Source organism: Triticum aestivum, chromosome 6B (assembly GCF_018294505.1).
Source record: "Triticum aestivum cultivar Chinese Spring chromosome 6B, IWGSC CS RefSeq v2.1, whole genome shotgun sequence".
NCBI classification, from domain to species: domain Eukaryota; kingdom Viridiplantae; phylum Streptophyta; class Magnoliopsida; order Poales; family Poaceae; genus Triticum; species Triticum aestivum.
This window is the reverse complement of record NC_057810.1, coordinates 200,565,891-200,590,736: the sequence shown is the minus strand read 5'-3', so window position 1 is coordinate 200,590,736 and position 24,846 is coordinate 200,565,891. Positions and strand designations below refer to the sequence as shown.

The window sequence follows — 24,846 nt, the reverse complement described above, 5'->3', positions numbered from 1 at the left end:
AAACCCTAATGTCACCTAGATACTCCATTGTCACCTCAAGTATCCATGGGCATAATTATACGATAAGCATCACACAATCTCAGATTCATCTATTCAACCAACACAAAGTACTTCAAAGAGTGCCCCAAAGTTTCTACCGGAGAGTCAAGATGAAAACGTGTGCCAACCCCTATGCATAGGTTCATGGGCGGAACCCGCAAGTTGGTCACCAAAACATACATCAAGTGGCACATGATATCCCATTGTCACCACAGATAAGCACGGCAAGACATACATCAAGTGTTCTCAAATCATTAAAGACTCAATCTGATAAGGTAACTTCAAAGGGAAAACTCAATCCATTATAAGAGAGTAGAGGGGGAGAAACATCATAAGATCCAACTATAATAGCAAAGCTCGCGATACATCAAGATCGTGCCATAGAGAGAACACGAGAGAGAGAGAGATCAAACACATAGCTACTGGTACATACCCTCAACCCCGAGGGTGAACTACTCCCTCATCGCCATGGATAGCGCCGGGATGATGAAGATGGCCACTGGTGAGGGATCCCCCCTCCAGCACGGTGCGGGAACGGGCTCCCGAGAGGTTTTTGGTGGCTACAGAGGCTTGCGCCGGCGGAACTCCCAATCTATCTTCTCCTCCGATGTTTTTAGGGTACGTAGGCTTATATAGGCGAAAGAAGTCGGTCGGGGGAGCCTTGAGGGCCCACGAGAGGGTAGGGCACGCCCAGGGGGTTGGGCGCCCCCCTATCTCGTGGCCTCCTCGAGGGTCTTCTAACGTGAACTCCAAGTCTCCCGGATCATATTCTTCCTAAAAATCACGCTCCCAAAGGTTTCATTCCGTTTGGACTCCGTTTGATATTCCTTTTCTTCGAAATACTAAAACAGGCAATAAATTAGCAATATGGGCCGGGCCTCCGGTTAATAGGTTAGTCCCAAAAGTAATATAAAAGTGTACAATAAAGCCCATAATCATTCAAAACAAAGAATAAAATAGCATGAATGCTTCATAAATTATAGATACGTTGGAGACGTATCAGAGGGCAGGTTCGACAATACCTGGCATGTTCTTCAGGGATCTCACTGGAGCTATGATCCTGTGATGGTTCCTTCTCTTCGGGTGTCCACCGCCCGCGACGATACCCGCCGGGCGCTACGGTTCTAGTTGTATTAGCGATGCTATATGTATGATAATATTCGAGGAGTATTACTAGTGACAATATTCGATGATGTATGGACACAAGAGATGATGTACTTTTGCTTATAATTGAATGCATGCTAATTTGAATACTACTTTATTTTACGATTTGGTTTTGCTTATTGAATGCTCAAATTGGAAAAGTACTCCTACTTTGAATGCTAAAATTGGAGAGCACTATGCAGAAATCTAGGAGCCCCCTCCATCATCCGCGCCGTCGTCCCCGTCACCGACCCCCCTCCGACCTTGAGGTGAGACCAGCCAAATCTCCATGTCAATATGAGTCCTATAATATGAGTCCTCGGGTTGACTTTAAGTCTGCCGAGTCTCCACCTATATTAGAGGATGAAGAATCCCGACTGTTGTCGTGGGGGTAGCTTCTCCTTCGTTCCCGTGTGCTAGACACAATGTGTAATGCACTCGGGAACGAAAGGAGGAGCTACCATCACCGACGGTCGCAAATGTCATAGAGGAATCAGTGAGGGAGAGTCTCCAACCATATATATATGAGAGGACGAAGAATCTCGACTGTTGTCATGGGGGTAGCTTCTCCTTCATTCCCGTGTGCTAGACAATTTGGTGTAATGCACTCGGGAATGAAAGGAGGAGCTACCATCATCGAAGGTCGAATATGTACACCACATGAGCTGAGAGTTTTTTTAGTACATATATTTAATTGTACAAGTTTAATATTTGAATTATGAACATAGGAAATGTCGTACTCGGACGACGAAAACCGCCCGGGGGAGTGCGACTGGTGCCACGACGACCGAGGTATGTGCGGCAGTTCCTTGAGCCGGACGAAGATCGGTGCTTCAGCATTAAGCTCGAGGAGACCTTCGATGTTGAAACGATACAGAACGACGACAATAGTTTTTTTCGTAATTAAGCACGACTTCAACTATTTTAATGTGTACTTTTCATCTTTTCAAATTCAACTAGCTTATCCCATGCTACGCAAGACGCTATGTCTTGGAGAGGATGTGTTTTGAAAACCATGAAAGTATGGAAACAAATAAAATTCACCTTAAGGACCCATCATGGTGTGGATTTTGAAGTAAAGCTGTACAATTCTGAGAGTGTAACCCATTTTGGTTGCAAAAATTGGGAAGCACTTTGCAAGTTTTATGGTTTTGATGAGGGTATGCTTGTCACCATGGATCTTGGTGATCCTAATATCGATCAAGACAATATGGACATTTGGGTCCTTGTTGATACGCTTCCAATTCTTCCCCTATGTGAGCTTCTTAGTTATTAAGTAATATATTGTTTATTTCGAAATAATTGACAACTTATTTCCATTGACAGCTTATTTTCATTCTTCAAAGAATGTGCGGAAGATGGTAGACAAAACCCACTACACCGATGACTCCGAATTAACTTATAAGGAGAAAAATCATCTGATCGCATTTTGTAATGATCTTGAGAATTACAATATCTACAATCGAACTCCTCAACATTATGGTCAATACGTGCCATTAGTGCACGTGTTGAACTACGGTAACTACCACGGAGATACCCTGGTAAGATTTTTTACTATTACGTCATCTGTGCATCTTTTGCATACTTCTAAAACTAGTACATCATTGCTAACTACGAAGTTATTACTATGTTTTTCAACAGATAATCCCGAATAATTATGTGCCTCATCTGATGTATACACACGGTCGCCTTGATGTTTTGAACATACAACCAGGTCGTCCTACGAATCTCAACTGTCCATACCGGATTTCTAAAAGAAGTGGAGACATGACAATCAAAGAATGGAAAAAATGTATGGACAGTCGTAAGGAGCTTCTTGAAAGCAAAAGAAAGCGAAGCGCAAGAATTAGAGACAGAATGATTGAAGGAAATATGCCCTAGAGGCAATAATAAAGTTATTATTTATTTCCTTATATCATGATAAATGTTTATTATTCATGCTAGAATTGTATTAACCGGAAACATAATACATGTGTGAATACATAGACAAACAGAGTGTCACTAGTATGCCTCTACTTTACTAGCTCGTTAATCAAAGATGGTTATGTTTCCTGACCATGAACAATGAGTTGTTATTTGATTAACGAGGTCACATCATTAGTTGAATGATCTGATTGACATGACCCATTCCATTAGCTTAGCACCTGATCGTTTAGTATGTTGCTATTGCTTTCTTCATGACTTATACATGTTCCTATGACTATGAGATTATGCAACTCCCGTTTACCGGAGGAACACTTTGGGTACTACCAAACGTCACAACGTAAATGGGTGATTATAAAGGAGTACTACAGGTGTCTCCAATGGTCGATGTTGGGTTGGCGTATTTCGAGATTAGGATTTGTCACTCCGATTGTCGGAGAGGTATCTCTGGGCCCTCTCGGTAATACACATCACATAAGCCTTGCAAGCATTACAACTAATATGTTAGTTGTGAGATGATGTATTACGGAACGAGTAAAGAGACTTGCCGGTAACGAGATTGAACTAGGTATTGGATACCGACGATCGAATCTCGGGCAAGTAACATACCGATGACAAAGGGAACAACGTATGTTGTTATGCGGTCTGACCGATAAAGATCTTCGTAGAATATGTAGGAGCCAATATGGGCATCCAGGTCCCGCTATTGGTTATTGACCAGAGACGTGTCTCGGTCATGTCTACATTGTTCTCGAACCCGTAGGGTCCGCACGCTTAAGGTTACGATGACAGTTATATTATGAGTTTATGCATTTTGATGTACCGAAGGTTGTTCGGAGTCCCGGATGTGATCACGGACATGACGAGGAGTCTCGAAATGGTCGAGACGTAAAGATTGATATATTGGAAGCCTATGTTTGGACATCGGAAGTGTTCCGGGTGAAATCGGGATTTTACCGGGTTACCGGGAGGTTACCGGAACCCCCCGGGAGCCATATGGGCCTTCATGGGCCTTAGTGGAAAGGAGAAAGGGGCAGCCCAAGGTGGCTGCGCCTCTTCCCCCTCCCCTAGTCCTATTAGGACTAGGAGAAGGTGGCCGGCCCCCCTCTCTCCCTTCCCCTCCGAGGAATCCTAGTTGGACTAGGATTGGGGGAGGAATCCTACTCCCAGAGGGAGTAGGACTCTCCTGCGCCTCCCTCTTTGGCCGGCCAGCCTCCCCTCCTCTCCTCCTTTATATACGGAGGCAGGGGCACCTCTAAACACACAAGTTGACACAAGTTGATCCACGTGATCAATTCCTTAGCCGTGTGCGGTGCCCCCTGCCACCATATTCCTCGATAATACTGTAGCGGAGTTTAGGCGAAGCCCTGCTGCTGTAGTTCATCAAGATCGTCACCACGCCGTCGTGCTGACGGAACTCTTCCCCGACACTTTGCTGGATCGGAGTCCGGGGATCGTCATCGAGCTGAACGTGTGCTCGAACTCGGAGGTGCCGTAGTTTCGGTGCTTGATCGGTTGGATCGTGAAGACGTACGACTACTTCCTCTACGTCGTGTCATCGCTTCCGCAGTCGGTCTGCGTTGGGTACGTAGACAACACTCTCCTCTCGTTGCTATGCATCACATGATCCTGTGTGCGCGTAGGAAATTTTTTGAAATTACTACGAAACCCAACAGTGGCATCCGAGCCTAGGTTATTGATGTTGATGTTATATGCACGAGTAGAACACAAGTGAGTTGTGGACGATACAAGTCATACTGCCTACCAGCATGTCATATTTTGGTTCGGCGGTATTGTTGGACGAGACGACCCGGACCAACCTTACGCGTACGCTTACGCGAGACCGGTTCCCTCGACGTGCTTTGCACAGAGATGGCTTGCGGGCGACTGCCTCTCCAACTTTAGTTGAACCAAGTATGGCTACGCCCGGTCCTTGCGAAGGTTAAAACGGAGTCTATTTGACAAACTATCGTTGTGGTTTTGATGCGTAGGTGAGATTGGTTCTTACTTAAGCCCGTAGCAGCCACGTAAAACATGCAACAACAAAGTAGAGGACGTCTAACTTGTTTTTGCAGGGCATGTTGTGATGTGATATGGTCAAAGCATGATGCTGAATTTTATTGTATGAGATGATCATGTTTTGTAACCGAGTTATCGGCAACTGGCAGGAGCCATATGGTTGTCGCTTTATTGTATGCAATGCAATCGCGATGTAATGCTTTACTTTATTACTAAACGGTAGTGATAGTCGTGGAAGCATAAGATTGGCGAGACGACAACGATGCTACGATGGAGATCAAGGTGTCGCGCCGGTGACGATGGTGATCATGACGGTGCTTCGGAGATGGAGATCACAAGCACAAGATGATGATGGCCATATCATATCACTTATATTGATTGCATGTGATGTTTATCTTTTTATGCATCTTATCTTGCTTTGATTGACGGTAGCATTATAAGATGATCTCTCACTAAATTATCAAGAAGTGTTCTCCCTGAGTATGCACCGTTGCGAAAGTTCTTCGTGCTGAGACACCACGTGATGATCGGGTGTGATAGGCTCTACGTTCAAATACAACGGGTGCAAAACAGTTGCGCACGCAGAATACTCAGGTTAAACTTGACGAGCCTAGCATATGCAGATATGGCCTCGGAACACGGAGACCGAAAGGTCGAGCGTGAATCATATAGTAGATATGATCAACATAAAGATGTTCACCGATGAAACTACTCCATCTCACGTGATGATCGGACATGGTTTAGTTGATTTGGATCACGTGATCACTTAGAGGATTAGAGGGATGTCTATCTAAGTGGGAGTTCTTTAAGTAATATGATTAATTGAACTTAAATTTATCATGAACTTAGTCCTGGTAGTATTTTGCAAATTATGTTGTAGATCAATAGCTTGCGTTGTTGCTCTCATATGTTTATTTTGATATGTTCCTAGAGAATATTGTGTTGAAAAATGTTAGTAGCAATGATGCGGATTCGATCCGTGATCTGAGGTTTATCCTCATTGCTGCACAGAAGAATTATGTCCTTAATGCACCGCTAGGTGACAGACCTATTGCAGGAGCAGATGCAGAAGTTATGAACGTCTGGCTAGCTTAATATGATGACTACTTGATAGTTTAGTGCACCATGCTTAACGGCTTAGAATCGGGACTTCAAAGACGTTTTGAACGTCATGGACCATATGAGATGTTCCAGGAATTGAAGTTAATATTTCAAGCAAATACCCGAGTTGAGAGATATGAAGTCTCCAACAAGTTCTATAGCTAAAAGATGGAGGAGAATCGCTCAACTAGTGAGCATGTGCTCAGATTGTCTGGGTACTTCAATCGCTTGAATCAAGTGGGAGTTAATCTTCCAGATAAGATAGTGATTGACAGAATTCTCTAGTCACCATCACCAAGTTAGTAGAACTTCGTGATGAACTATAGTATGCAAGGGATGATGAAAATGATTCCCGAGCTCTTCGTGATGTTGAAATCAACGAAGGTAGAAATCAAGAAAGAGCATCAAGTGTTGATGGTTGACAAGATCACTAGTTTTCAAGAAAAGGGCAAAGGGAAAGAAAGGGGAACTTCAAGTAGATTGACAAGCAAGTTGTCACTCCCACGAAGAAGCCCAAAGCTGAACCAAAGCCTGAAACTGAGTGCTTACACTGCAAAGGAAATGGTCACTGGAAGCGGAACTACCCTAAATATTTGGTGGATAAGAAGGATGGCAAAGTGAAAAAGGGTATATTTGATATACAGGTGTTTGATGTGTGCTTTACTAGTGTTTATAGCAACCCCTCGGTATTTGGTACTGGTTCAGTTGCTAAGAGTAGTAACTCGAAACGGGAGTTGCAGAATAAACAGAAACTAGTTAAGGGTGAAGTGATGATGTGTGTTGAAAGTAGTTTCAAGATTGATATGATCATCATCGCACACTCCCTATTCTTTCGGGATTAGTGTTGAACCTAAATAAATGTTATTTGGTGTTTGCGTTGAGCATGAATATGATTTGATCATGTTTATTGCAATACGGTTATTCATTTAAGTAAGAGAATAAACTGTTGTTCTATTTACATGAATAAAACCTTATATGGTTACACACCCAATGAAAATGGTTCATTGGATCTCGATCGTAGTGATACACATATTCATAATATTGATGCCAAAAGATGCAAAGTTAATAATGATAGTGCAACTTATTTGTGGCACTGCCGTTTGGGTCATATCGGTGTAAAGCGCATGAAGAAACTCCATAAAGATGGATTTTCGGAATCACTTGGTTATGAATCATTTGATGCTTGCGAACCGTGCCTTTTGGGCAAGATGACTAAAACTCCGTTCTTCGGAACAATGGAACGAGTTACTGACTTGTTGGAAATAATACATACCGATGTATGCGATCCAATGAGTGCTGTTGCTCGTGGCAAGCATCGTTGTTTTCTGACCTTCACAAGATGATTTGAGCAGATATGGGTATATCTACTTGATGAAACATAAGTCTGAAATAGTTGAAAGGTTCAAAGAATTTCAGAGTGAAGTGGAAAAATCATCGTAACAAGAAAATAAAGTTTCTGCGATCTGATCGCGGAGACAAATATTTGAGTTACGAGTTTGGTCTTCAATTAAAACAATGTGGAATAGTTTCACAGCTCACGCCACCTGGAACACCACATCGTTATGGTGTGTCCGAACGTCGTAACCGCACTTTATTTGATATGGTGCGATCTATGATATCTCTTTACCACTATCGTTTTGGGGTTATGCATTAGAGACAGCTGCATTCACGTTTTAAAATAGGGCACCATCTAAATCCGTTGAGACGACACTGTATGAACTATGGTTTAGCAGTAAACCTAAGCTGTTGTTTATTAAAGTTTGGGGCTGCGATGCTTATGTGAAAAAGTTTCATCCTGATAAGCTCGAACCCAAATCGGAGAAGTGTGTCTTCATAGAATACCCAAAGGAAATTGTTGGGTACACCTTCTATCACAGATCCGAAGGCAAGACATTCGTTGCTAAAATGGATCCTTTCCAGAGAAGGAGTTTCTCTCGAAAGAAGTGAGTGGGAGGAGAGTAGAACTTGATGAGGTAATTATACCTTCTCCCTTATTGGAAAGTAGTTCATCACAGAAATCAGTTCCAGTGATTCCTACACCAATAAGTGAGGAAGTTAATGATGATGATCATCAAACTTCAGATCAAGTTACTACCAAACCTCGTAGGTCTTCCAGAGTAAGATCCGCACCAGAGTGGTACGGTAATCATGTTCTGGAAGTCATGTTACTAGACCATGATGAACCTACGAACTATGAGGAAGCAATGATGAGCCCAGATTCCACGAAATGGCTTGAGGCCATGAAATCTGAGATATGATCCATGTATGAGAACAAAGTGTAGACTTTGATTGACTTGCCCGATGATCGGTGAGTCATTAAGAATAAATGGATCTTCAAGAGGAAGACGGACGTTGATAGTAGTGTTACTATCTACAAAGCTAGACTTGTCGAAAAAGGTTTTTGACAAAGTTCAAGGTGTTGAATACAATGAGATTTTCTTACTCGTATCGATGCTTAAAAGTCTGTCCGAATCATGTTAGCAATTGCCGCATTTTATGATTATGAAATTTGGCAGATGGATGTCAAAACTGCATTCCTGAATGGATTTCTGGAAGAAGAGTTGTATATGATGCAACCGGAAGGTTTTGTCGATCCAAAGGGAGCTAACAAAGTGTGCAAGCTCCAGCGATCCATTTATGGACTGGTGCAAGAATCTCGGAGTTGGAATATACGCTTTGATAAGTTGATCAAAGCATATAGTTATTGTACAGACTTACAGTGAAGCCTGTATTTACAAGAAAGTGAGTGGGAGCACTACAACATTTCTGATAAGTATATGTGAATGACATATTGTTGATCGGAAATAATGTAGAATTATTCTGCAAAGCATGAAAGGATACTTGAATAAAAGTTTTTCAAAGAAAGACCTTGGTGAAGCTGCTTACACATTGAGCATCAAGATCTATATAGATAGATGAAGACGCTTGATAAGATTTTTTCAATGAATACATACCTTGATAAATTTTTGAAATAGTTCAAAATGGAACAGTCAAAGAAGGAGTTCTTGCCTGTGTTGCAAGGTGTTAAGTTGAGTAAGACTCAAAGCCCGACCACGGCAGAAAATAGAAAGAGAATGAAAGTCATTCCCTATGCCTCAGTCATAGGTTCTATAAAGTATGCCATGCTGTATACCAGATCTATTGTATGCCATACCACTGAGTTTGGCAAGGGAGTACAATAGTGATCTAGGAGTAGATCACTGGAGAGCGGTCAAAATTGTCCTTAGTGGAATAAGGATATGTTTCTCGATTACGGAAAAAGGTTCGTCGTAAAAGGTTACGCCGATGCAAGTTTGACACTAATCTAGATGACTCTAAGTCTTGATCTAGATACATATTGAAAGTGGGAGCAATTAGCTAGAGTAGCTCCGTGCAGAGCATTGTAGACATAGAATTCGCAAAATACTTACGGATCTGTATATGACATACCCGTTGACTAAGATTCTCTCACAAGCAAAACATGATCACACCTTAGTACTCCTTGGGTGTTAATCACATAGCGATGTGAACTAGATTACTGAATCTAGTAAACCCTTTGGGTGTTGGTCACATAGCGATGTGAACTATGGGTGTTAATCACATGGTGATGTGAACTATTGCTGTTAAATCACATGGCGATGTGAACTAGATTATTGACTCTAGTGCAAGTGGGAGACTGAAGGAAATATGCCCTAGAGGCAATAATAAAGTTATTATTTATTTCCTTATATCATGATAAATGTTTATTATTCATGCTAGAATTGTATTAACCGGAAACATAATACATGTGTGAATACATAGACAAACAGAGTGTCACTAGTATGCCTCTACTTGACTAGCTCGTTAATCAAAGATGGTTATGTTTCCTGACCATGAACAATGAGTTGTTATTTGATTAACGAGGTCACATCATTAGTTGAATGATCTGATTGACATGACCCATTCCATTAGCTTAGCACCTGATCGTTTAGTATGTTGCTATTGCTTTCTTCATGACTTATACATGTTCCTATGACTATGAGATTATGCAACTCCCGTTTACCGGAGGAACACTTTGGGTACTACCAAACGTCACAACGTAAATGGGTGATTATAAAGGAGTACTACAGGTGTCTCCAATGGTCGATGTTGGGTTGGCGTATTTCGAGATTAGGATTTGTCACTCCGATTGTCGGAGAGGTATCTCTGGGCCCTCTCGGTAATACACATCACATAAGCCTTGCAAGCATTACAACTAATATGTTAGTTGTGAGATGATGTATTACGGAACGAGTAAAGAGACTTGCCGGTAACGAGATTGAACTAGGTATTGGATACCGACGATCGAATCTCGGGCAAGTAACATACCGATGACAAAGGGAACAACGTATGTTGTTATGCGGTCTGACCGATAAAGATCTTCGTAGAATATGTAGGAGCCAATATGGGCATCCAGGTCCCGCTATTGGTTATTGACCAGAGACGTGTCTCGGTCATGTCTACATTGTTCTCGAACCCGTAGGGTCCGCACGCTTAAGGTTACGATGACAGTTATATTATGAGTTTATGCATTTTGATGTACCGAAGGTTGTTCGGAGTCCCGGATGTGATCACGGACATGACGAGGAGTCTCGAAATGGTCGAGACGTAAAGATTGATATATTGGAAGCCTATGTTTGGACATCGGAAGTGTTCCGGGTGAAATCGGGATTTTACCGGGTTACCGGGAGGTTACCGGAACCCCCCGGGAGCCATATGGGCCTTCATGGGCCTTAGTGGAAAGGAGAAAGGGGCAGCCCAAGGTGGCTGCGCCTCTTCCCCCTCCCCTAGTCCTATTAGGACTAGGAGAAGGTGGCCGGCCCCCCTCTCTCCCTTCCCCTCCGAGGAATCCTAGTTGGACTAGGATTGGGGGGAGGAATCCTACTCCCAGAGGGAGTAGGACTCTCCTGCGCCTCCCTCTTTGGCCGGCCAGCCTCCCCTCCTCTCCTCCTTTATATACGGAGGCAGGGGCACCTCTAAACACACAAGTTGACACAAGTTGATCCACGTGATCAATTCCTTAGCCGTGTGCGGTGCCCCCTGCCACCATATTCCTCGATAATACTGTAGCGGAGTTTAGGCGAAGCCCTGCTGCTGTAGTTCATCAAGATCGTCACCACGCCGTCGTGCTGACGGAACTCTTCCCCGACACTTTGCTGGATCGGAGTCCGGGGATCGTCATCGAGCTGAACGTGTGCTCGAACTCGGAGGTGCCGTAGTTTCGGTGCTTGATCGGTTGGATCGTGAAGACGTACGACTACTTCCTCTACGTCGTGTCATCGCTTCCGCAGTCGGTCTGCGTAGGGTACGTAGACAACACTCTCCTCTCGTTGCTATGCATCACATGATCCTGTGTGCGCGTAGGAAATTTTTTGAAATTACTACGAAACCCAACAATGATCTCCATTCTCCATAATGAAGAGTCAGGGTCTATATTGTTTTATGCTATTTTACCTTAAATAGGGTATAGTTATACCTCATAATGATGATCATGTGCTAATAACAATTAAGTAGGGTTGGTTCGATGACTATGAGGATGATGATCGTATGACTTGTTATTAATAACGAGTAGAAGTTGTATGATGATGATTAATTAGTAGGACTTGTTATTATATATGATGATGCATGTGATGCGAGCGGGTGAAATGAACATGGATTGGATTGAAGTGAAGGCAACATGCATGTGGTGCATATCGAAAGTAGTACAATCCAAACTTGATCAAGTTAGGATTAGTATTACTTTCGACATGCACCACATGTTGCCTTCACTTCAATCTAAGCCATTTTAACGTTAGGCATAGCAGTAGCGTTGGTAAACCAATTACGGAGATATATAAGAGAGGACACTTCTCTCTATTAGCTAGCTAATAACAACCTAAATTAACCCCCAAACCCCTAAACCATCCCTTTCAAAAAAAACCTCAGCTCCAGCCAGAGGCTGACGCGTGGATGCCTATTGGTCCCGGTTGGTGTCACCAACCGGGACCAAAGGCCCCCTACCTGGGCTGGCCGCAGCGGCCACGTGGAGGCCCATCTATTCCGGTTCGTGTAAGAACCGGGACTAAAGGCGAAGGGCATTAGTAACGACCTTTTAGTCCCGGTTCAAAAACCGGGACAGAAGGCCCTTTTTCTACTAGTGTACTACGTGATATTAGTTCAAAGTATTAATATATGTTGACCTAAGTAGAAAGTAGTCCTAAAAATTCAAATCCTTCAAATTTTCTAGGAAAATCCTTATTAGAATAAAAAGCAACCAGATGTGAACCATCGAATCAAAGCCGGATGGATGAAGTGGCGCCAAGCTTCTGGCATTCTCTGTGACAAGAGAGTGTCACAAAAGCTAAAAGGCAAGTTCTACAGGACGGCGGTTCGACCCGCAATGTTGTATGGCGCGGAGTGTTGGCCGACTAAAAGGCGACATGTTCAACAGTTAGGTGTGATGGAGATGCGTATGTTGAGATGGATGTGTGGCCACACGAGGAAGGATCGAGTCCGGAATGATGATATACGAGATAGAGTTGGGGTAGCACCAATTGAGGAGAAGCTTGTCCAACATCGTTTGAGATGGTTTGGGCATATTCAGCGCAGGCCTCCAGAAGCTCCAGTGCATAGCGGACGGCTAAAGCGTGCGGAGAATGTCAAGAGAGGGCGGGGTCGACCGATTTTGACATGGGAGGAGTCCGTTAAGAGAGACCTGAAGGATTAGAGTATCGACAAAGAGCTAGCTATGGACAGGGGTGCGTGGAAGCTTGCTATCCATGTGCCAGAGCCATGAGTTGGTTGCGAGATCTTATGGGTTTCACCTCTAGCCTACCCCAACTTGTTTGGGACTAAAGGCTTTGTTGTTGTTGTTGTTGTTGTAGGAGTTTGAGAGGAGCGAAGGAACAACTTTTTTTGAAAGGAAATGCCTGGTGGTGGAGCGAAGGAACAACTTAAAGAGACAAATATTCTAAGATAATCCTTTGAATAAAAAGGCATTGGGAGTTTGAGAGGAGCGGAGGAACAACTTAAACAGAAGAAAAATACAACTTTAGACACTCTAAAGCTGACAACATTTCAAGACAAACCGTGGTATACTTTGCCGAGGTTACTGGGAACCTGTATTACTGTATACTACTACGTGCCTGATTGTTTGATCTTCATAAACAACCAAGCAAGTTCAGGTCCAGCCCCGTTGGATATACCCTGTGAGACTTGTAGCATCTGCGTGGATACCATCACACAATAATAAAGGAACTCACACATGACCTCGCATACACCACGTAGATCATGTACATGTACATGATGCTTGTAGCTTCGAACAAAATTAGGATATGCTAACAATTTTTCCCACAGTGAGGACCAACTGAGCTGACCATGGTCATCTAATCCAAGATCATGTGGGAAAAATAGCTGGAAAAAATGATCATGTGACAAGGAAGCCTCGAGATGAACAAGCCATGGCAGTACGCATACCTTTTTTTGATTGATGTGAAGGTTGTATGCATATCCTACATATACATACTAGACGTGACGCCCAAACGAATGCATCTAGCACTGAAATATTTATAGATACATCTGATGAAGATTATTACATATGAGAAACATTACCTTTCAGCTGGCTGATTGGAGGGCTTGCATTAGCCATCTCCTTTGCTCGACACATGGCCATGCGGTTGTGAGTTAAATCGAAGGTAGGAAGGAGAGGAGGGACGCAACCTCGTGAGCGTGCTATGTGTCGTCGCTTGCCGTCGGTACTCACGAGAATCGACTAATGCACAACGACATTTTTTTTGCAACAATGCAGCAAGACTCTTGTTGCAATAACGACGGACACAACTGCTAGCCGCATATGCTTGCTTTTTGCAAAATGGTTTCTGCAACTAGGATCTTGTTGAAAAAAAATCTGCAACATTACCTCTGTTGCAAGCTTTCTGCAACATGATCATTGTTGCAAGATGTCTCTGTAACATTGGCTCTGTTGCAATGGGAAACGACACGTTTCGAAGGCTCGCGGGGCGATCCGCCGGCCGGCGCGTAGCAGCTCCCATTACATATTACCTTCAGTCCAAATTATTTAACTCAGATTATCTATGGGAAACGCTAATGCTCTACCAACTGATTGCATGAAAAGTTCCGCCACCCGCGCAGCCGTTGGATCGTCCTTGATCCATGCGTCCCCTTGCCTACTACGCCCCTTTACCTCTTGCAACATCAGTGATATTGCAAACCATAACGACGAACAACGACTGCAACTTAGACGAACTTTTGCAACATGAGCTCTGTTGCAAAAAAAAAATTGCAACAAAATCTGTGTTGCGAAAAATAATAATTCCGCGACAAGAACTCTATTGCCAAAAAAAATAAATCCCGCAACACAACCTATGGTGCAAAAAATATAGTACTATTTTGTAACATAATCTTTGTTGCAAAAATTTCTACAACAAGGTCTCTGCTGCGAGGTGAACCGCTAGATCGTGCCACATCCAACGACTCACAAAGCGGTGGATCGTGCCACACCCCTCATCTCTTATTGGTTGATATGTGAAGAAACAAGAAACAAGGTAGAAATTAATGCATCGCGTCTAAGTGTTTTGAGATTATTTGATTTTCGTAAGATGACTTACACACCTAGATGGAGAGATTACATAATGCCAGGAGTACATTGTACTATCCTTACTACCGGCCACCGGTTCTACCCTTGCGAGAGAAGCAAGCTCTCTCTCTCCTCCCATGGAAAAAAATCTCTCTCCTTCAATAATTCACGCCACGTCAATTTGAGGAACCCAGAAGGACCCCTCCGCGAAACACCCCGCAACATTGTACTCCCACACGGTAGCATACCCCACTCTTTCATCCGCCCCCTGTAAACTTTCCCTTTTTGTTCTCTCCCTCCCTCCTCGTCTGCTCGTCTTCCTTCCTGACGCTACTGCCCAATCCTTCCCAAGCAGGGGAGAAAGAAAATCCCAACTCATCTCGTCTCGTCTCTGCCCCCAACCCCCGCGACCGAATCAAACGCAGGCGGAGCCGGAGCCGGAGCCGGAGCCCGGGAGGACTCAGATTTGGATTGGAGGAGGTCGCTTCCGTCCGCCCGCAAGGGAGGGTGGGAAACCCCGAAAGCTATCTATCCCCAGCCCAAATCCGTGCGGGGTTGGTGAACCGGCCGAATTGGGGGCAAGATACGTCGATCCCACCCAGGAGCCCCCGTCTCTCGCCGGAATTTCCAAGGGAGGGAGCCGCCGCCTTCCCGCCGCACGGGTCGGAGATTGGGTGCGCGCGATCGGTGGGAAGGCAGGCCGCGGGCTTCGTGTGCGCCTGGGCGCCGAGAGATTGAGGATTTGGTGCCTGGGCTACGACTCCGTGCCGTTTGGTGGCTGCCTTGTTTGGTGGCGTGGTAGAACCGCAGATTTTTAATCTGAAGGGGCGTGAAGCAGAAAAGGAAAGCAGGAAAAAAAAGTACAGCAAAATCTGGTGGAGGGGAACTTGTCGGGGAAGATGAGTTCCGGGTCGGCGGTGACGGCGGGCGGCAGCGCCGGCGCGGAGGGCGCGGCGCTGGGGCAGAAGCTGATGGTGCACGTGGCGGAGAACGGCCACAGCATGGAGTTCGAGTGCGGGGGCGGCACGCGAGTCGAGGCCATCCAGCGCGCCATCGAGCACGTCTGCGGCGTCCCGCCCGCCGACCAGCTCCTCCTCTGCGGCAACATCCCTCTCGACGGCGCCAACCACCTCGCCCACTACAACCTCCCCCGCGACGACCGCGAGGTCTTCCTCTACAACAAGGCCCGCCTCCATGCCGACTCGCCGCCACCTGCGCCGGAGTCTATCGACATCCCTGAGCCATCTATTCCGCCGCCGCCCCGGCCGCAGGACACCGCACTGGAGGTGTCTGCTGACCCGGCCTTGAAGGCGCTGGTGTCTTACGAAGTCAGGTTCAGGTATGACTTCCAGGTGGCCAACGCGCTGTACCAATCTAGCGTGGCCAAGTACGAGGTGTGCAGGAGGCTGCTGCGGGAGTGGCAGGTGCAGGAGCGTGCTCTGGACATGGCTAGGAGCAACCTGGAGCAAGCATTCCGCAAGCCCTCACTGCGCTATTCAAATTTCATGCGATCCTTTGCTCAGCAGCACCGTGGATACGTTGAAGTTCTGTCAACCTTCGAGAGAGATGTGCAGAGGTTGCGTGCTATTAAGCTGCATCCACACCTGCAATGCGAGGGCAGACGGTGCTTGCTGGACCTTATGGATGAGAATAGACTGAGGAAGCTGGCAGATGAGTATGTAAGCTCACAGAAGGGTTTCGAGGATTTTGTCTTGCCGCTGAAGGCAAAATTTCTGGAGTTAAAGAGGAGGGTGGAGAGCTTGTTGAATTCTATGAGCTCGAGTGCATGGAAGGATCTGGAGGCGCTGATAAAAGAGCATCATAGAGTCATCGGTGACCAGAAGAGCATCATGCAGTCTCTAAGGTTAGACTGAAGCAATGTCCATATATTTAACTAGTTGTTGCTTTTCCGTGCATACTTCCGGAGAACAATTACTGACCTTGAGTTAATGACTAGTTGACATACCATGTAGATTGGCTTGAATTTGAGTTGCTGGTAATTCCTTTGTTAAACTACTTATGGAACACTGGAAAATGGTTTTGCATGGTGGAATAAACAACGAATTATCATTTTATCGTGTAGAAAATATGTTGGTTATACCAAAAAGTTTGTAAGTAATTATGATTTGCATTAGTAATATGTTAACTAGTGAGATCGGCACTTGTCTGAATGAAGGGATAACAGCTTATTGGGATATGTTATCCGGTCTTTATATGCTATGAACTTATGGTACCACTACCACATAACAGTTTCTTATCCCGAGACTTAATTAATCTGGTAACTACTATATTTATTATCCGTCTTTTCTGCCATAATTGAAACATGCTTCTATCACACTATATTCTGAGAACTCTTATGTTCTGCAGTAAAGATGTCGATACATCAAAGAAGCTTGTTGATGAATGCTCAAGGAGCCAACTGTCTGCTTCTGTCCGACCTCATGATGCAGTTTCAGCAGTTGGTCGTATCTATGAGGTACATGAAAAGGATAATTTGCCCAGCGTACGTAAGTTTGACCGCATGCTTACAAACTTGCTTCAGAAATGCAAGACCAAGAAAAATGAAACAAATACTTTAGTACATGTTTGCGTGAAAGGGGTCAAATCTGCTCAAATTGATATCAAGGACATGATGATGAGTCAGTTCATTTTATACGAAGAGGCAATAGATAGTCGAGACAAAGAATTTTCTTATCTGAAACTACTGGGTGGCTTGGGCCATGCATACAAGGCTTGTCTTGCCGAGGTCGTGCGAAGAAGGCATTCTTTCAAGCTGTATACTGGCTTGGCTGGACAGCTTGCTGAAAAACTAGCAGCAGAGCGTGAAGTGGAGATAAGGAGACGCGAGGTTTTCCTTCGTACATGGCGTAAGTACATTCGAGGAGAAATCATGGGTTCCATGGGTCTGTTTGGTTCACCTAGCCAGTGTGATGTAAACATTGCACCGTTTGATTGCGATCTACTGCCAATTGATGTTGATGATCTGGAAAAGCTCGCCCCCCGGTCTTTAGTGGGGTCTCTTTCGAAACCTGAGAGATCACAGCAACATAAGTCTTCATCAAGTGATTCTAGTACCACTGGAAATTTCATTAACACCGAACAAAACAGTCTGAATACTGATGGCCAAATGGATTCCCAGGATTTTTTTGGGGGCTGTGATACTGTTGATATAACAGGGACTAGTGTATTAGAAGTGGAGAACGCCAGATTAAAAGCAGAACTTGCTTCTGCAATTGCAGTTCTCTGCACTTTTGGCGCTGAATACGCACATGAATCTATTGATGAAGGGCAGAATGATAATGTGTTGAGAAATTCAAGAGAGAAAACAGCTCAGGCACTTTCCGCAAAGGATGAATATGCCAACCAGCTTCAGTCAGTGTTGAAGGCAAAGCAGGAGCAGTGCTTGTCCTTTGAAAAGCGTATACAGGAGCTTGAGGAACAATTAGCGAATCAGTACATACACGGGCAAATGGTTTCAGGAAGCAAAAGCGCATCAGATTCCCTCCTTTCTACATTTAAAGGTAATGACTGCAACCTGGATGGAGGTAGGCAAACCCATCTGCGTGACGAATCAAGTGTGGCTATGGATGAGACATCATCAACATCTGAACAGCCATCTAAGCAAACAGAAGGTGGTGATGAGAATATGGCTGACGTTTCAGGTGCACTGAACTTGCAATTACTTAACTCAGCAGGATGCGGTAATCTGGATGCTCCCATGGCAGAATTTTCACGTGATAATGAACATAAGGTTGTCAATATTGATAAGGAAGGGCAGATGTTGACTCAGCTCACTATGGTGGATACTTCGGATATTCCTGTAGAAGGTCCTCTTGGCATCTTAAACTCCAAAGCCAATGAACATCATACTTTGGAGTTTAGGAATAACGAGCTCTTTGTGTCAGAGTTGCAAAACACAATAGATAAAAAATCAAAACAGTTGGATGAGGCAGAAAGTAAACTTAGCTCTGTGATGGGCGAAGTTAACTCTCTGAAGGAAGAACTTGAAAATGCCCGTGTTCTACTTGACGAGTCTCAGGTAAAATATACATAATCTAGGACAATCTTCACCTGCTTTCTGCAAATTGAAGTATTCTTTCCATGCTTGCATAAAGCAACATTACTTATTTTGTATTTTATAAATCTTGATACAGATTAATTGTGCGCACCTGGAAAACTGCTTGCATGAGGCAAGGGAAGAGGCTCGTACCAACAAATGTTCCGCTGATAGAAGGGCTGTTGAGTATGATGCTCTGAGGTCATCTGCTCTGAGGATACATGGTCTGTTTGAAAGGCTAAATAACTGCGTCACCGCACCGGGCATGTCTGGCTTTGCAGAGTCTCTGCGTTCTTTAGCCCTCTCCTTAGCAAGGTATCATGTTTCTCTCATTTGCATTAAGTTATATGTATACTGACTGGTCAGTGTGTATCATTTCAAGCTCATTGTGGTACACATCTGATTTATCAGCAATGCATGATGATTGGGCTTTCTTTAGAACTAATGAATAATCCAACTGAATATAAATAATTTATTGGAAGCAGGTGCAGATTGTTGTATTTTATCTTAGCGTCTTGATGTGAGACTGAAGAGACATTTGCTGTTCTTGGCCAAAGGATTTGAGTATTTCATTACAAAAGTGTATCTGCTCCTACGGAGAAAATGAATTGTTGGAGGGATAATGTCGAACACATCGTATTTTAGAATCTGGTGTTAAAATCATAGTCAGTGCCTCCAGAGAATTAGCTATTTTTGCCAATTTTTATGTTACTAGTTACTAACCTAGAGACATGTTTGTTTTTAATGTCCTTGGTTTTGATCCTTTTTCCTACTGAAAGAGATATCTAAGTGTTGTTCTGTACTTGCTGACCCCTTTGTAATGGCTTGTTTTGTTCCAGTTCTGTAAAGAAGGATGAAGCTGATTCTACCACTCAGTTCCAGCAATGCATTAAGATCCTTGCAGACAAGGTTAGTTTCCTGTCACGGCAGAGTGAGGAGCTGATAGAACGCTACTCAAGGGTGGAAGCAGCACATGGGATTCTTATAAAAGAGTTGGAGGAGAAGAAAACACTGGTCAACAATCTATATAGTAAATTTCAACTGGAAAAACAGGTATGGAATTCAGCTTCTCTAACCATAGGATGTGAATATTTTCGTTGGTAAGATACTCATAAAAAATCAGACAAACCTTGAATTTGGTAAAATAATGAACTACCCAAAAGTAATGACATAACATGACTCGTGAACATGAGTGAGTATTAACAGGCATGCTGTGGATTTGAAATCTATTATAAAGTTGGACCTGATTGAATTTGTTTGCGTTAATCTCTTGTACTGTTAATTTGCGGTAATGAGAAAGTAAGTTGTACCGTGTGTTTCTAAACTGTTTCAACAGGCCAGCAAGGAGAAGATATCGGTTGGCCATTTCGACGTCCATGAGCTTGCGGTGTTTGTCCGGAACCCTGCTGGGCACTACGAGGCAATCAACCGGAGCCGGTCAAACTACTACCTCTCTGAGGAGTCGGTGGCCCTGTTCACGGAGCCCCACCTTCCTCGGCAGCCCGCCTACATAATCGGCCAGATCGTGCACATTGAGCGGCGCGCGGTAAAGCACACTGACCAGAACGAAGCCTCGCCGCGCCCTGGCGCCCATCGGCGGTCTGCGCCGAACAGCAACCCCTACGGCCTGCCGGCAGGCCGCGAGTACTTCGTGGTGACGGTGGCGATGCTGCCTGACACTGCTGCCACTGCTCGTTGAAGCAAGAACGCCTTCCTGATCCTGCCTAGCCATGGCTGCTGAAATGAAGGGAGAAAGAAAACCTCAATTGTAAATATACAGCCACTTGTTTAAAGTTTATTTATGGCTTTGCTCAGTTGCTTCGTCTGCGTTTGCTTGCTGCCTTGTGTACATAATGCTCGGATTCCTCTGTAAATATGACCCGGCCACTGATGTTATTATCATCTTGGTTCGTTCAAGGAGACTGAATAATATAGTGACATTCTTCCACCTTGTTTTCTCCCTGTGTAGTGCTGTTCCCAACACTATTTCCTCTTGAGCAGCTATGCTTTTGCAAACAATTCCTCTTGAACATGTACTAAGAAGCAATTCAAGCGTGCCGGCGCTGGCAAAGATAATCTATTTGCACTGCGACCATTAGTGGGGACGTCCTGAAACAATGGGCATATGAAAAAATGGTTTTCAAACGTGTTTTAAAATGTCAAAAAATTCGAATAAAATTTCACGCATACATCTTTGCAACATGGGTGTGCGGCGCAAAGTTTTTTTTCCAAATCTCTTTTTATTTTGCCTCCGCAAAAAAGATAAGTTTCAGTGCTTCCAAATAGTGTTTCACTACACATTTTTTTGTCTTTTTTTGCACAGCCAAAGAAAAGGTTGTCTCTTCACGAAACTTTTCACGCGCACATAGAATATGAAGATGTATGTGTGATTATTTTTTTCAGATTTTTTGGGTATTTAGAAATGAGTTCCCCAAAGTGGGTTCATATGTCCATGGGTTTATCCATATACTTTTCTTACGACCATCTATATACTGATATTACAATAAGACTTTCTTAATGGAAATTTACTTTGGGTGTATACGCATTCATTGTCTAAATGCCATTTTAGCACCTCGGAGTGGAGCTCACGATAAAAAGGCTCTCTATTAATTCTCGTCTGAACTGCGCCGACGGTCAAACGACTCGTCCCAAAAGAAGTGATGCATACAGTTGGCCGGGCCATGAGTCACGCGGCGACGTGGCCACTACCGAAAAAACAAAACCAAACTCCGCAACGAGGAACACGAGAGGCAAGTTCTAGTCGGTTCATCGATCAAACCGACCTTAACCCCATCCTTGCCTGCCACGGAACCTGCTGCCCGCTGCATATAACTCCACTCGCCACCATCCTCCATTTCCACACAAGCAAAGCCCGCCCGACGAGCCCGACCCCAAGCCCTAAAACCCAATTCCAAGCCCGAGCTCGCAGAAGAGAGAAGGGCCGAGTGAGCGACTACTTGAGAAACTCCGCCGATTCCCATGGCCGCGACCGCCGCCTCCGCCCTGGTCGGCCCGCCGGAGGCCGCGACCGCAGTGGGCGCGGCCGCGCCAACGGGCGACGCGTTCGTGGACCTGCTGGACGCCAGCTTCAACAAGGCGACGGTCGGGGCGGGGAAGGCGCTGACGGAGAACTCCTCGCCGACGTTCGTGTCCTCGGGGGACCCCTGCCTCGACTTCTTCTTCCACGTGGTGCCCGGCACGCCGGCCGCCTCCGTCGCCTCGCTGCTCGCCGCCGCCTGGGCCGCCGACCCGGTCACCGCGCTCCGCCTCGTCGCTAACCTCCGCGGCGTGCGGGGGTCCGGCAAGTCCGACCGCGAGGGCTTCTACGCCGCCGCGCTCTGGCTCCACGCCCGCCACCCGGCCACGCTCGCGCGCAACGCCGCCTCCGTCGCCGCCTTCGGCTACCTCAAGGACCTGCCCGAGCTGCTCCACCGCATCGTGCACGGCGGCAAGTCCACCAGGACCCCCGGCAAGAAGGCCCGCCTCGAAGCCGAGGGCGGAGGATTCGTACGCCGCGGCGGCCGCGGGCGGGGCAGAGGCCGCTGGAGCGGCGGCTCGAGCGGCCTCAAGCTACGCAGCGAGGACCACGCGCCCGCGCCGCCCGACGGCGCGTCGGAGGAGCGCGTCGCGGCCAGCCTGGAGCGTGACCGGGAGCTCGCGGCCGCGGCCGCGGTGTCCCGCCGGGCCAAGAGGGCGGAGGCCGCGGCGAGGGCGTTGGAGATGTACAGCCGCGACTCCACGTACCGGTCCCTGCACGACCGCACGGCCGACCTGTTCGCCGAGCTCCTCGCGGAGGACATGCGCAAGCTGTCTGTCGGCAATGTCAAGGATTTCTCGCTCGCGGCCAAGTGGTGCCCGTCGCTGGACTCGTCCTATGACCGCTCCACCCTCCTCTGCGAGGCCATCGCGCGGCGGCTCTTTCCCAGGGGATCGTCGTCGGAGCTCGGCGACGACCTCCCGGACGCGCACTACGCGTACCGCGCCCGCGAGCGCCTCCGCAGAGCCGCCATCGTGCCGCTCCGCGCGGCACTTAAGCTCCCTGAGGTGTTCATCTCGGCGCGCGCCTGGGAGTCCGTGGTGTACACGCGCGTGGCCTCCGTGGCCATGAAGAACTACAAGGACCTCTTCCTCAAGCACGACGCCGAGCGCTTCAACGCATACCTTGCCGATGTCAAGTCCGGCAAGAAGCGGATCGCCGCGGGCGCGCTGCTCCCACACCAAATCATCGAGTCCCTCGGCGAGGATGGGGACGACGGCGGAGTGGCCGACCTGCAGTGGCAGCGCATGGTTGACGACATGCGCGCCCTCGGCAAGCTCAACAGCTGCGTGGCCGTGTGCGACGTGTCCGGAAGCATGTCCGGCCTGCCCATGGACGTCTGCATCGCGCTTGGCATCCTCGTGTCCGAGCTCACCGACGACCCGTGGCGCGGCCGCGTGATCACCTTCAGCGAGCAACCGAACATCCACATGATCAAGGGCGACACCCTTTCCGAAAAGACTGACTTCGTCCGGAACATGGATTGGGGTATGAACACCGACTTCCAGGCAGTGTTCGACAAGATCCTGGAGGTGGCCGTGGACGCCGGCCTGCCGGCGGAGAAGATGGTGCGGCGGGTGTTCGTGTTCAGCGACATGGAGTTCGACCAGGCGTCGGCGAACCCGTGGGAGACAGACTACGAGGCGATCGTGAGGAAGTTCTCGGAAGCTGGCTACGGCGCCGCCGTGCCGGAGATAGTGTTCTGGAACCTGAGGGACTCCAAGGCCGTGCCGGTGATGTCCGGACAGAAGGGGGTGGCGCTCGTCAGCGGGTTCTCCAAGAACTTGCTCAAGTTGTTCCTCGATGGCGGCGGCACGTTCACCCCGAGGGTCGTCATGGAGAAGGCCATCGCCGGACCGGAGTATGATCAGTTGGCCGTGTTCGATTGATGCCAATGTGCATCGCGTCAGTGTTGCAGTCTCGGTGACGGTGGGCTGAATGAGAGTTCGTCGAATCCAGCAGTTCCAATTTCGTTTTCCTTAGAACTCAACTTCTGCTTGAAGAAAAGAACTTGTTCAGCAATGCTTGTTGTGTTGTGTATATGATATTCCAACAAGGAATTTGATCTTCGGAACCGACTTCTCCTGGACTTGCGCATCGATTCTTTCGGCATTGCTTTAGTTGCACGAGACCAAACTGTAGTTGTGCCACACTTCTGCGCATGAAGCCTTACAATGCCATACAATGCCAATGACACGATCCTTTTTGCAGAGCCTGATCTCGACAAGGCCCCAAATCTGAAACTTCTGTTTTCAGTTTAAAATTAATTGTCGTAAAAGTAAAAAAAAAATCGTAAAAGTAAATTGGTGTGCTTCAAAGTACTAATATGTTGGTTATTCGCAAGTTTTATTATCAACGGCTCATTAATGCGGAGTAAAAGCATAAATGGCTGACAAGTTGTAAAGAGTTGTAAAATAGGTTGCTTTTAGTTGGGAGGACAAACTGGTGAGCAATTGGAAAGGTAAGTTGTTTTTAGTCGAAAGATGACTGGTCTTTCTTTTTTTGCAAGAAAATTTCTGATCTATTCATCTTCGATCATGGCAGTACAATGAATACCAGAAATAATAGAAATCACATTCAGATCCGTAGACCACCTAGCGACAACTACCAGCACTGAAGCGAGCCGAAGGCGCGCCGCCGTCATCGCCCCTCCATCGCCGGAGTCGGCCACAACTTGTTGTAGTAGACAGTCGGGAAGTCGTCGTGCTAAGGCCCGGTAGGACCAGCGCACCAGAACAGCAACCGCCGCAGATGAAGAATAACGTAAATCAGAAAAATCCAATCCGAAGACACACGAACGTAGACGAACAACGACGAGATCCGAGCAAATCCACCAAAGATAGATCCGCCGGAGACACACCTCCACACGCCCACCCACGATGCTAGACGCATCGCCGGAACGGGGGCTAGGCGGGGAGACATTTATTCCATCTTCAGAGAGCCGTCGCCGTCTCG

At 46.3% G+C, this 24,846-nt stretch overlaps 2 protein-coding genes across 2 annotated transcripts; both read left to right on the top strand.

Moving 5' to 3' along the window:
• The first annotated feature begins 15,037 nt into the window (after window positions 1–15,037).
• Window positions 15,038–20,802, top strand: LOC123136560 (autophagy-related protein 11). Its single transcript, XM_044555965.1, has 5 exons — window positions 15,038–16,661; window positions 17,165–18,836; window positions 18,952–19,169; window positions 19,694–19,907; window positions 20,191–20,802. The coding sequence occupies exons 1-5, from the start codon at window positions 15,697–15,699 to the stop codon at window positions 20,551–20,553; spliced, it is 3,432 nt and encodes a 1,143-aa protein (XP_044411900.1). The 5' UTR covers window positions 15,038–15,696; the 3' UTR covers window positions 20,554–20,802.
• Window positions 20,803–21,689: 887 nt separating this feature from the next.
• LOC123136559 (uncharacterized) lies at window positions 21,690–23,980 on the top strand. The gene has a single exon (XM_044555964.1). The coding sequence runs from the start codon at window positions 21,834–21,836 to the stop codon at window positions 23,778–23,780; it is 1,947 nt and encodes a 648-aa protein (XP_044411899.1). The 5' UTR covers window positions 21,690–21,833; the 3' UTR covers window positions 23,781–23,980.
• The last annotated feature ends 866 nt before the right edge of the window (window positions 23,981–24,846 follow it).